This window comes from Monodon monoceros, unplaced genomic scaffold (genome assembly GCF_005190385.1).
Source record: "Monodon monoceros isolate NGI ecotype Baffin Bay Population unplaced genomic scaffold, NGI_Narwhal_1 Super_Scaffold_3, whole genome shotgun sequence".
Lineage (NCBI taxonomy): Eukaryota > Metazoa > Chordata > Mammalia > Artiodactyla > Monodontidae > Monodon > Monodon monoceros.
In genome coordinates this window covers 21989095-22000439 of record NW_021703780.1, presented here as the reverse complement: position 1 = coordinate 22000439, position 11345 = coordinate 21989095, and the positions used below count along the sequence as shown (strand labels likewise).

The 11345-nt window shown below is 45.3% G+C and overlaps 1 protein-coding gene and 1 non-coding gene across 2 annotated transcripts; both read right to left on the bottom strand.

The window, feature by feature from the left end:
* Positions 1–510: 510 nt before the first annotated feature.
* On the bottom strand, positions 511–593 carry TRNAL-CAG. The gene has a single exon. It is a non-coding gene; the product is annotated as a tRNA-Leu (tRNA).
* Positions 594–3228: 2635 nt separating this feature from the next.
* Positions 3229–10127, bottom strand: BTN1A1 (butyrophilin subfamily 1 member A1). Its single transcript, XM_029242763.1, has 7 exons — positions 9868–10127; positions 9252–9599; positions 7141–7422; positions 6165–6314; positions 5649–5669; positions 5524–5550; positions 3229–5102 (listed from the first exon to the last, which is right to left on the bottom strand). Exons 1-7 carry the CDS (start codon positions 9944–9946, stop codon positions 4429–4431), a joined length of 1581 nt encoding a protein of 526 aa, XP_029098596.1. The 5' UTR covers positions 9947–10127; the 3' UTR covers positions 3229–4428.
* Positions 10128–11345: the final 1218 nt, after the last annotated feature.

Sequence of the window (11345 nt, the reverse complement as noted above, 5' to 3'; positions counted from 1 at the left end):
GAAAGGGACAAAGTAAAAATAGAATGAGATATATGACACAGTGTCATTTATGTAAATTAAAAACGCATGTACCGAAACCAAAAATACATGTTCTACAAAAACATATAGCAAGAAAGAAAAGGATGATCTTTCCAGTGATTTCTTATGGGGGTGGGAGACGAAAAATGAAATTGAAAGGCAATTAAAAAGGAATCCATAAATAAATAAAACAAATGAAGGGCCCTGTGGACATCAGTGATAAATAATTGAGGAGTAACATTCATTCGACTCCTTGAATGTGAAGGAGAGAGAGAGGGACAGACAACTAGAGACAGTGAAAGGAGATGAGATTACAATGACTAGATCTTAAATTGTGTTCTGGGTACAGAGTGCTTTCATTCTTTTTTTTAATATTTTAATTTTTTTATTTCGGATAATTTATTTTTTTTTTCAAAAAAAAGGATGAATTCACGAGGTGAACATGGAAGAATGTGATACACATACAATCGTTGAATAGTTTGAAAAGTGAGCTGTCAGGAGTGGGATTCGAACCCACGCCTCCAGAGGAGACTGCGACCTGAACGCAGCGCCTTAGACCGCTCGGCCATCCTGACTCGCTGTCTCTACGCACCGCTCGGATTTCATTTCCGTGTCTACCTCAACGCTAGTCAACTTTTTTTTTTTTTTTTTTTTTTTCCTGAGGATGTGGAAATTCTTCGGTTAAAAAGCGAAACCACAAGTTTGCGAACGGACCCGGACGCCGACCCTGGGTGGAAACGCAGGATAAGTGCCGGGTTGCCGGGGCCGCCGGGGGGCGTCTTCTGCATGAAAGCGGATTCGATTCCAGGCTGCCGCGGGCGTGGCGGCGCGGGCCTGGGTACCTAAGAGTAAGGGAACTTTTTCTCCATTCTCGACAGAATTCTTGTTCAAGTAATGGCACCCACGTTGCTGAAGTTGCCTTACTTAAATTGACACCTGCTCCCAGGAGGTTTTAGGCTATTTATTCAAGTTTGGTGCTCGCCGAGGCCCAGCCCTCTCGGGCGCTCGCTCATTCCTCCCTCCTGTCCTTTCTGTTGTAAATCTCCCCGCTGGGGTTACCCTGGGGACCGGTGTAAGGGTGTCCGGGTGTCTTGCTTCTTGTTCCGAGTTATCTAGCTGTACACTGAGGATTTGTGGACTTTTCTGTATGGATGTTATACTGTTCTCAAAAGGAGGCCTCAAACTAAGACCAATTCTGCCTTTCACTTTCTACAAGTGTATCGCTTTATCTTCCATTAATTCTTATGGCTTTCCTAAATCTCTGTTTATGTCCAGCAAGGCTACCAGATCTGTACCACAAAGAGTTTCTAATTGGTATGGAACACTCCTCAAAGAGAATTTAGTTTAGGTCCTTAGAACTAAACCATGGAGATATAGTTTTTTTGTTTTTTTTTTTTAAGGAGAGGATAAACCCAAATTTTGACATCGGTTATATTTGAGTGATGACATTTTGATCATTTTTATTTTTTTAAATGAACTTCCATATGTATTCAAGGAAAAAGGCTATTTCCATTTTAAATTTTAAAATGAGAGTAAATGTGCATGTAGTTGGGAGTGGACTCAGAGGTTTTGAGAAGGAATTTTGAGGAGACCTGAGTGGGTCTGGAGGCAGAAGGGACAGATAGATAAATTGGGATATGCAGAGAGATGGCGCGGAACAGTTGTTGTTGATAAGGGATGATAGAAGTTGTACAGTTATTTTTCTCTTAATTTGAATGTCTGAGCTCAACTATCTCACAGAATCTCTGTTAAAGAGAGGCAGGCCCTTTCAAACACGTGTTGACCAGAGTTGGCATTTGGTGTGTGAAATGAAGTCTATCACTATCATTTCAGTAGCATTTGCGTTTTGGGTCTGATCTTTAGCTGTGGGGTGAGAGGTTTTTGTTTCTGGTTAAAAAAGAAAATCAGGCCTTGGAAATACTACAATTATTTGCAGTGGTGGAAGAGACGCCTTTTTGGTGCTTCTAAAATCACAGTATCACCGATTCTGCTTCAGGTGATTAAGACGGGCTTTGGCAAAGCATCAGCAAGGCCACCTTTCTTCTCTTTTGGAAGGTTTGAAAATAAAGCCAGAACGACCAAGACTGTTCATTTCTTCCAGGCACTGGTAGCTGGTGCCAGCTGGAAAGAAAGCCTCAGGGCTCATCAGATAAGTGCCTCATGTGAAGAGGCTAAACCTGGGAGGGGGGTGGACACAGATGTTTCCTAAGAATCTACTACCAGCTCAGTACTGTGTTTGGTAACCATTTTCCTTGAAGATCATGAGGAAATAGGAAGGGGAGAGAAGTCGCAGAAGTAATTAAAACCTATGACGAGTTCTCTTTCTACTCTCAGAGAGGGGTTCCTGTGGCAGTCCCATCTATTCGGAGTGAGATTTTACATATACATTTCAGGGTACACATTGTACATTAAACTAGCAAAACAACTGCTTGAGGTTCTCAAGTATTTTTAAAGAACTTCGGACTTTGTTTCTTGAACTTCTTTCTTTGTTTTTTGAACTTTTTTACTTTCTAAAAGTACAATTTGAACACAAATGAATACTTTTTTTTTCTTTCCGGTGTGTGGGCCTCTCACTGTTGTAGCCTTTCCCGTTGCGGAGCACAGGCTCGGATGCGCAGGCTCAGCGGCCATGGCTCATGAGCCCAGCCGCTCTGTGGGATGTGGGATCTTCCCGGACAGGGGCACGAACTTGTGTTTCCTGCATAGGTAGGCGTACTTTCAACCAGTGCGCCACCAGGGAAGCCCGTAAACTGCTTGATTTGCATTAAGGTCAGACCCTCTGTGAGGGGGACTATTCCTGATCCTTGCTTGGGGCAAATAGGAAAAAGTGGGCATCTCACTGAACTATCAGGGCCTTCAGAGTAGGAATCCAAAGGGCCTTTCCTCTGGAACGGTGGTTTAAAGATCACCCAAGTTTGTTTGTTTTTCCAATTATGAGGCATCACCACTAAAATTTCCCAAACATTTCCTCCAGAGGCTAAGGGCGGGTAGCCATTGGCACTGTGGCCTTATTGTAAGTAGCTGGACAGTCCTGGGACAATAGCCCCTTCCCTGGTGAGCCCACTGCCATCAGGTCTGGGGATGGGTCTTGGATAAACAGAACCACACTGCTTTGGCTCACTGCATTCCCACGCAGGTTTCTTTCCTCTGTTTTTGTTTCAGTTCCACTTGTTGGGATAAAGAAAGGAAGGTGCAGATGCTGTTTTCAGCAATCAGACAGACTTATTTATTAGGTTAAGACCATGGGCGACATCTATCCTGGAAACTGGAAAACCCAGTGGAAATGGAAGGTTGGGGCCTGGGTAAATATGCAGTCTATTGGGAAGACAAGACACACATATATAGGAAAATGCAAATACAGACAACTGCGGTCGATCCAGCTGTGCTGGACACAATGATGCAGCCTTCAGGGAACACTGAGCAGAAGCAGCGTGTAGGAAAGCTGGGTGGGGAGAGAGCGATTGGTGGTGCAGTGTGGAAGTGGGTGGTGGCCGAAGCTAATTAAAGGTATGGTGGAGGGTCTAAACCAAATGTTGGGTTGAGGCTGAGACAATGGCTGATAAAGTGGTGATCTTACTGAACGATGATGCCTGGAAATGCCTCTGAAATGGAGAGATTCTAGATCAAAAAGAAGAAGAGAACCTGAGACTTGTGGAGTCAACAAAGTGAGGTTGAGATGAGCCCCAGGCAAGGGAGAAACGCGGGTGCAGAGAGGGGAACAGGGCCGAGGCATGGCTGTGAACACAACCTTTGAATTTTATCTAAAATTCTCCCCTCTATCAAACGTTCTGTCTGATCCCTTAGCCCTGCTCATTTCATCTCTTCTTTACTCTCCTTGCCAATTGCTCAGATCCACCCCAGGGGATATGACTTAAAAAATTTGACATATAGGCCCTAAAACTCTAGGGGCAGGCCAGATGTCCATCAATGGCCTGGGTTCACCTCACTTTCTTCTATCATGACTTCCCCCGCAAGTTCCCTTATGGGATTTCAGCCTCGGATCCTCCCTTCCCAGGATCCTTTGGGTTTTCTGCTTGCCTAAAACCTGTTCCTGTACATATTCGTATTCTGGACACCAAGATGTTTCTGTCACAACCCTAGGCCAGCCTAAGCCCATCTTGATCCCCGAGCTTCAAGTGCCTTCCTATAGGCTTTGGCCTCAAGAGCCAGGAGAACGTGAGAAGCAGTTGGAGTCCCTTCTCTGCCCCCTGAATATTGAAACAGAAACGGAAACAGATTAGGAAGGTCCTACACCCCACACTCTATCAGCAGCAACACAACCTTCTCAAGATTAATTAACCCCTACCCAACAGGAAGAAACAGGGCCTGGGTACAGCTGGCAGATGAAGCCCCAGGGGGTGATAGAGAAGGGGGTAAGAGTGAAGGGAAGCGGTTGAGCTGGGGTGTTCCTTAAGGTACCCATTGGCTGGGCTGGGGAGGGATCAGTTTAGAATGGAGGGTGTCTGTATCCCCAGAGGCAGAGTCCTGCCCTATGGGCGAGAGTGGGATGTCCTTAGAAAGGTCCTTGGGATCAGCAACTACTGTGACTCCCTCAAGCCCATTAGTGATTGGGCAGATGGTCAGGGGCTTTTTACCACAGGACCACAGGCAGAAGAAGGGCCGGAGGGGGCCTGAGAAAGAGGCATTAGAGAAAGTATAGATATGGGATCCATCAGTCATGTTGTAGAAGCAGATGTCTCCTGACTCACAGTCCAGGAAGATCCCAACTCGGCGGGGGGGTCCTGCCAATGGGAGAGGGGTCCGCAGGGGGGTGAGAGCCCAGTACCCGTTTCCATACAACTCCACAGCCCAGAACCCATTCTCGGGAGTCATGGGGTCAAATCCTTTCTTCATCACGTTCTCCCTACACACCCCAATTGCCCAGTCAGTCCTGTCTCCCACCTCCACCTCCCAGTAATGTCTCCCCGAGGTGAAGGCCTCACGACCCAACACACAAGGCCAGGAGTCAAATCTCTCTGGTTTCTCAGGCAGTTTCTGACGTGAATCTTCCAGTCGGACAGATTTTGAATCTTCATACAGAAAGAGGTGGGGGTGGGCGGTATCTGGATCCAGAGTCACATCAACTAGAGACAGAGAGAAAGTGAGTCTGAACATCAGTGAATGTTAAAGGTTGAGAGAACTATCCTTTCTTCTCCAAAGAAGTGGGACACTGCTCTAGCAGTTGACAGGTCTCCTCCGGAAGAGAGCTGCCTGGCCTGCTCAGCTGTCTCTAGTCCCCTCTTCCATCCACAGCCACAGGGTGATGTATGAACTGACTGTCCCCAGTGCCCCATGGGACCCTGTCAGAGGGGACTTGTCTTCTAGCCATCTTCCAAGGACCCTCTGTGTGCCTCAAGGAAAACGTTGAGGCCATTTGCCATCATCTATCCCCTCTATATCCTCATCACTAAAATATGTTAGTGGTTTTTATTTCCAAGTACTGTAGGACTTTGAATTCCTGCAAGGTAGATCCTCGGAGCCCTTGAGATATTTAGAGTCACTGACCTGCATGCAGTGTAGCCTTTTTCCATTCTGCAATGGGGGAGGGGGGAAAGAGTGTTATTGACATGTTTTATAATAAGAGAGAGAAAACCTTGTGGATGAAATAATTAGAAGAAGATAGAACTTACTGAGCTCTTCCAGGAGTTTCTCTGGAAAACAAACAGAAATACCTTAGTGACCTTCTAGAGTGGGCATGAGGGAGGGGACAAAACAGGTGTAAGAAACACACAAAGGAGTAACTGTTTACTTCATGACTACCTGATTGTTGAAGCATTATCAATAAATGAAGAACAGGGATTATGTTTTGTTTTCTAAGAAATATGCAGGAAGTTCCTACTGGCTTGGGATCAGATCTTTAGTCGTTACTGGGAAACCAAGTTAAAAGTAATGATAGAGTCTGAAGGTGAGTAGTGAATAAACATCAGGTCTATTCTCTCAGTTAGAACTGGTTTTGACTCGTCTTGTACCCCAAACCTCTGTTATTCTTCATATTGGGTGCCACTGACTTCAGGAGCCTTATAATCCCCTCTGACTTTCAGAATTTTAGAATCAATTATCTTCCCATTGGCAGTCATCCTAAAGGACTTGGATCCAACCCCACTTGGAAGCATTCCCAAAAAGAAGACTGGGATTCTATGACTTACCTTTAGAGCTGAATTCATGCCTCTTCTGTCTGGATCTTTCCTTGTATAGTCTCCAAGTGAAAAATATGGACCCAATTGTGAGAAGTCCTAGGACCATCAAGACCACAGCCACAGCCACCATCCAGGGAGTCAGCCTTGGGAAGAAGGGAGCTAAAACAAAATCCCCAAGAAGGACATTTGTTGAGAAGCTCAGAGCAAGTCCAGCTCCTCTCCTGACTCCAAAAGGGGGTGGAAGAGAGGATGACCTGGACCTCTCACATTCCTCCCATGGCAAAATAGTCCCTCCAGTGCCACTCTGAGCTTTTCAGATAAATTTTGATCTTAGGTAACAGAGAGCAGAGAAAGAGAGGAATGAAGATGAACAAGAGTCATTTGGGGACAGGACCTGTGAGATAAAGAATATAATGGACCAATTCCTGTTTTCATGGAAATTTCTCCTTAGCTATCAATGCAGGATGGGAGCCAAGGGGTTGAGGGAAGTAAATAAGGAAGGGGAAATGTCACACTGAGTGCAACAGAATGGGACTCAATGACCAAAGAATAAGGAAAAGTTCCTGCCTGAACCAGAGATAGTGTGTAAGGAATAATAAGAAGATTTGCTTCCCTGAGGACCCTGGAAACTTAGCCAGAGCTCTAGCATGGAATGGGGAGGAAGGCAAGGCAAGGGAGGAAACAGGAGAACTAATTTAGTTAGATCCAGAAGACCCCTCCTCCAGAGACAAAGCTTCTCTACCAAGATATATCTCCCAAGATAGAAAATCTGGAATTTGTATGAGATCTAGGTAAAATTTATGCCTTCAGAATCTCTACTCTTCTAGTGAGGCTGGTGGGGCTTGGTGGGCAAGAGTTTAGGTGGGGGAAAGCTTAAGGTGAGGAAAATAGACAAGTCTGCCATGAGGTTACAGCCGGGCAGGTGTCCCATGTGATGTGGCCCTGAAGCTGTGTCAAAAAGGAACCTAGCACTGATTTCACTGACCTGGTATAGAAATCTCTACTTCCTTCTCTTGGCCGAGAAGGAGGTTCCGGATACAGCAGGACACATTCTTCATGGAGGTGTCCCTGATGATCACTGAAGCTGCCACGGTGAACAGACCTTCTTCATCAGGGTTCCTGGACTCTGACACGGATGGAAACTCCTCTCCCTTGGGAGTTCGCCACTGTACCCGGGGCTCTGGGTACCATCCCACTGAGGTACACTCCAGCCAGATCTCTCCACTCTCTTGAACTTCCATGTGGATGTGAGGATCAGAGCCCAGAGCTATGGAGAAAGGAGACAACTTACTCCTTTAGCGGACATCCTTCTGGGAGGCTTATAACCACAGGACTACATAGTTTGAGAAAGAGAAACCCAAGGGAACTGGGGATGAGAGGGACTCATCTCCATATTTTATTACACAAGGAAACAGAGGTATCAATAAAAGAATACATCTTATCAGAGAGGGGTGCTGTGTTGGGATTTAGTGTTGGAATTGTGGGCAGGAGTTTGGTGGACAGACAAGGGGTCCAGTCAGCGGGAACAGCAAGCCCAGTGGCTTAGGGGTGGGTTAGTGAATCAAGGCTGGGAGCTCCAGAGACAGGAGAGAGCTCTGTGGTTGGAAGTATCATGAGAAGGCTTTGGGTAGGAAAAGGGCTAGGATTGAGAATGTAAGGATAAACAGAGAAGGAGTATCCTTGAGGAGAAGGGGGATTGGATGTTCTTTGCACTGAGATTGTAGTAGACAATTTAAGTTTCACTTACCTGTGATACTGATTCATGCATTTTCTTGAATGATTTCAACCTCATCTACCCCCACCCCCCAATTAAATTGACATAAATCAACATGAAGCTGTTTATTATGTTGACATAAATCAACATGAAGCTGTTTTTCCTTTCTGTTCAGCCTAATTATTTTCTTACAATTCCACAAAGTACAGAAAAACAGCAAGCTTCAGAGAAGAGTTCTTAAACACATATCCACAACTATTGGTTTAAATCCATATACCAAGTTGTGCGTGTACGTGAAAATGTGTATTCTTTTCATGAAAAGGGCCACCACCCTTAGCAGATTCTCAAAGGTGTCTATCAGTCAGAAAAAGTAACAACGACAGCTTTATGCTATCAAATCTCTAGGGCTTTATAACCAAACTTTAAGATACTTCCCTAAAAAGGAAATATGAGTTATATATGATGCTGCCACGTGGGGCACTCTGTTATGAGGCAGGGACCCAGATTTCACCCACGTATTTTTCAAACTTCATTTGACTACATACATGAAAAGCAGTATAGTTGTATATTATACATTGTAGGGCAGTCGAGGCACAGTAATAATATCTTACAAGTACATAATGCTTTTAGAATTGACAAAGCAGTTTCTCATATATTGTCTCATTTTATTTCATTTCTGCAAAACCTTGCTTGAGAGGTGGTGCTTTCCCAGTTTTACAGTAGGAAATATAGCTCAGAAAGAGATTTGTTTGATGCCAAGTGGGAAAGTCAGACCTCAATGTATACTTTCCTCCTGAGTGTTTACCATTTTCCTTGTTGTTTTACTCTGAAATTTGGCTTGAAAGGAAAAAGGAAACAAAAACAAAAACTTTTGTAGGTAGATCAAGACCCTTAACAAGCAGCCACGCTCCATGATTTTAGGAAATTGGCCTTTGGGTACTAATCCATAAAGCGGCGTCAAAGTATGCATTGGGGTTGCTCACCACAGCCTTAATGTAATGGTGAAAAATAGACACAACTGAAATGGTTAATTCTGGGCTTTGATCAAGCAAATTATGGTCTATTAATAGAAGAGAATGTTATACAGTCATTGCATCTTACACTTATTTAATTAATAACATGGTGAAGTGCTTATGCTATAATTGAGAGAGAAAGGCAGGACATCATTGAAATAAAGCTCCGCCCAGAAAGATAATTCCGCTGCTCCCTTTCCACTCTCAACTCAAACCCCCTTCCTACTCATCTCCTACCCTAGGCCTGCCAACCTCTTCCAACCTAAAAGGGATTTGGGGAATGAATGTGATGGCTTCCAAAGTAACAGATCCATAGGAAAATATATCCCTCATGGAGTCACCGGAGAAAGTCAAAACCGGTCTACTCACCAGCCACCTTCAGATGCACGGTGGCCTCTTCGTAGTTTTCGTCCTGCCTGAAAAAGCATCGGTACTCCCCATCATCAGAGGCCTTGACGTCCTGTATCCTCACAGCGACGCGCCCCTCCGCGATGCGGTCCTCCACCAGCGTCACTCTCCCCCAGTACTCGGGCATCTGCTCTCCGGGCTGCTCTCGCCCTTCCCGGCGCACGAACACCGCGGGAGAGACCTTCTCTCGGAACCACCGCAACTCCATGCGCTCGGCGCTCACGTTGGGGGAGAGGTGACAGGGCAACTCGGCATCTTCACCCACCACCGCCGGGATGGGCTCCGGGGGTCCAATCACGTCAAAGGGAGCTGCCAAAAAACCAGGAGGGTCAGACAGAATGTGGAGGTGGGAGATGAGGACTGATACAGACCAGGATCCCGCCGAAGGGCGGAGACTCTCCCACCATTTCTCTTATTCCTACGACAGCCCAAGGGAGTCCATCTCGACCCTTATGGAAGTCGCTAAGGAGAACCAAATGGGATTGTTTACAATTGCTGAGAAATTTCAACCTTGTAGGCCAGAGAGAGAGAGAGAGAGAGAGAGAGAGAGAGAGAGAGAGAGACAGGGGAGACCTACCAGAATCCAGCTCGGGCACCTGGAGGAGAATGAAGACGAGCAGACACCCAGGGAGACAGGAGTTTGGGAAGACTGCCATCTCCAACCTTTGTGGGCAGCAAGATGCTGGTGGACTCGAGTTTGTCAGGAGCTTCAACCTAGGAGACAGATGAAGGGATAGGAGATAGCTATGGGTTGTTGAGACACTGTTCTCCCAGCGTCCTCCCAGCACTTCTTTCCAACTTGGAAAGAGTCATTTGCACCTGAAGCTTCCTCCTTACCTCCCCCCACAGGGCAGACTTTCAGTCCAGGCGGCCCTCAGCACGCTCTCACCGACCACCCTAAGTCTGGTCAATCTTGTCTGTATAAAACAACAAAATGGGCCCTGAATCCCCAAGAGAGACTTAGGAGAAGGGAATTGTGAGGCATAGTACCCATTAATGGGTTTCATATAAATAGAAAAACCTTGGAACCACTGCCCTAAAAAACTTCTTCTTTCAAATACAATAATTTGGCATTTGCTTTTAGCAATGATAGTAAAGATACAGTGATGGAGGTAGAGATGGAGACCAGGGGAATAAGTTGGAGGAGAAAGGAAGAAAGATTGGGAGCAGATAGAACAAGAAAGGGGAGCTGAAGAGAGCTAAAGGGCTTGAAGAGTAGAGGGCCTAGGACTAGGGAGGAAGGAGCCAGGGGGAGAGAAAATGCCTCCTGGCTGCTGGCTCTCTCAGGGGGTGAGAGTAATCCCAGATACTGACCTCTGATGTTGGAGGAAAAGGCACCAACAAGCTTCTGCTACCAAATGAGAAAGTTGGTTGTGGCCCCAGGGGCAAAAGTTAAAGGAGAAGGAAGGGGGAAGTGCTCTCAGGAAAGCCTGCCCCCAGGTCCCTGATGTATTTACTTTGGGGAAAAAAAAAGTTTTCTAGAGAGGAAAAGGTCTGTGGATTTGTGGTCTTCAGCTGAGAAATCAGGATATGCATTGATGACCTGGGCTAAACAGAAGGGGACAGGGCAAAAAAGAAAGAGGATTCAAGAAAACACTAAAAGAAAATGTAAAGCCTTGGGCTGTTAATTCACCTCTCCAAGCCTCAGTTCTTTTATCTCTGAAATGGAAGTATTGTTAATAATACCTTCTTTGGAGTGGTGTTGCAAGGATTAAATGAGATTAAGCATGTTAAGTGCTTAGCATATAATAGGGACTTAGAAGAGAGAAAGTTGTTATTCTATTATTATTTATGTGAGTTGAAAATTAAAGATAGGCTAGGAATACATTTGTGTGTTTCAGTTTTCAGGGCCCCAAAGTTGTCTCTCTACCAAAGCTACTAACCTAAAAGCAATTCATGAGGCCTGCAATTTCTTGTTTTGGGTTAGACCCCTTATCGTTATGGAAAATTTTAAAATATGTATATTTTTGAAAGTAGAAATCATTCGTAATGTCAGCAAATAATGACAGCCTCTGGCAGAATTGTTGATACTTTTGTAAATATAATTTGAAACAT

What these genes read in the sequence shown, in the direction of transcription:
- BTN1A1 (XM_029242763.1), bottom strand. Translation starts at nt 9,946, where the DNA reads ATGGCAGTCTTCCCAAACTCCTGTCTCCCTGGGTGTCTGCTCGTCTTC. An exon ending in GGTGCCCGAGCTGGATTCTG is followed by an intron (nt 9,600 to 9,867) that starts GTAGGTCTCCCC and finishes GTTTTTTGGCAG; the next exon opens with CTCCCTTTGACGTGATTGGA. An exon ending in GAAACTCCTGGAAGAGCTCA is followed by an intron (nt 5,551 to 5,648) that starts GTAAGTTCTATC and finishes CCCCCATTGCAG; the next exon opens with AATGGAAAAAGGCTACACTG.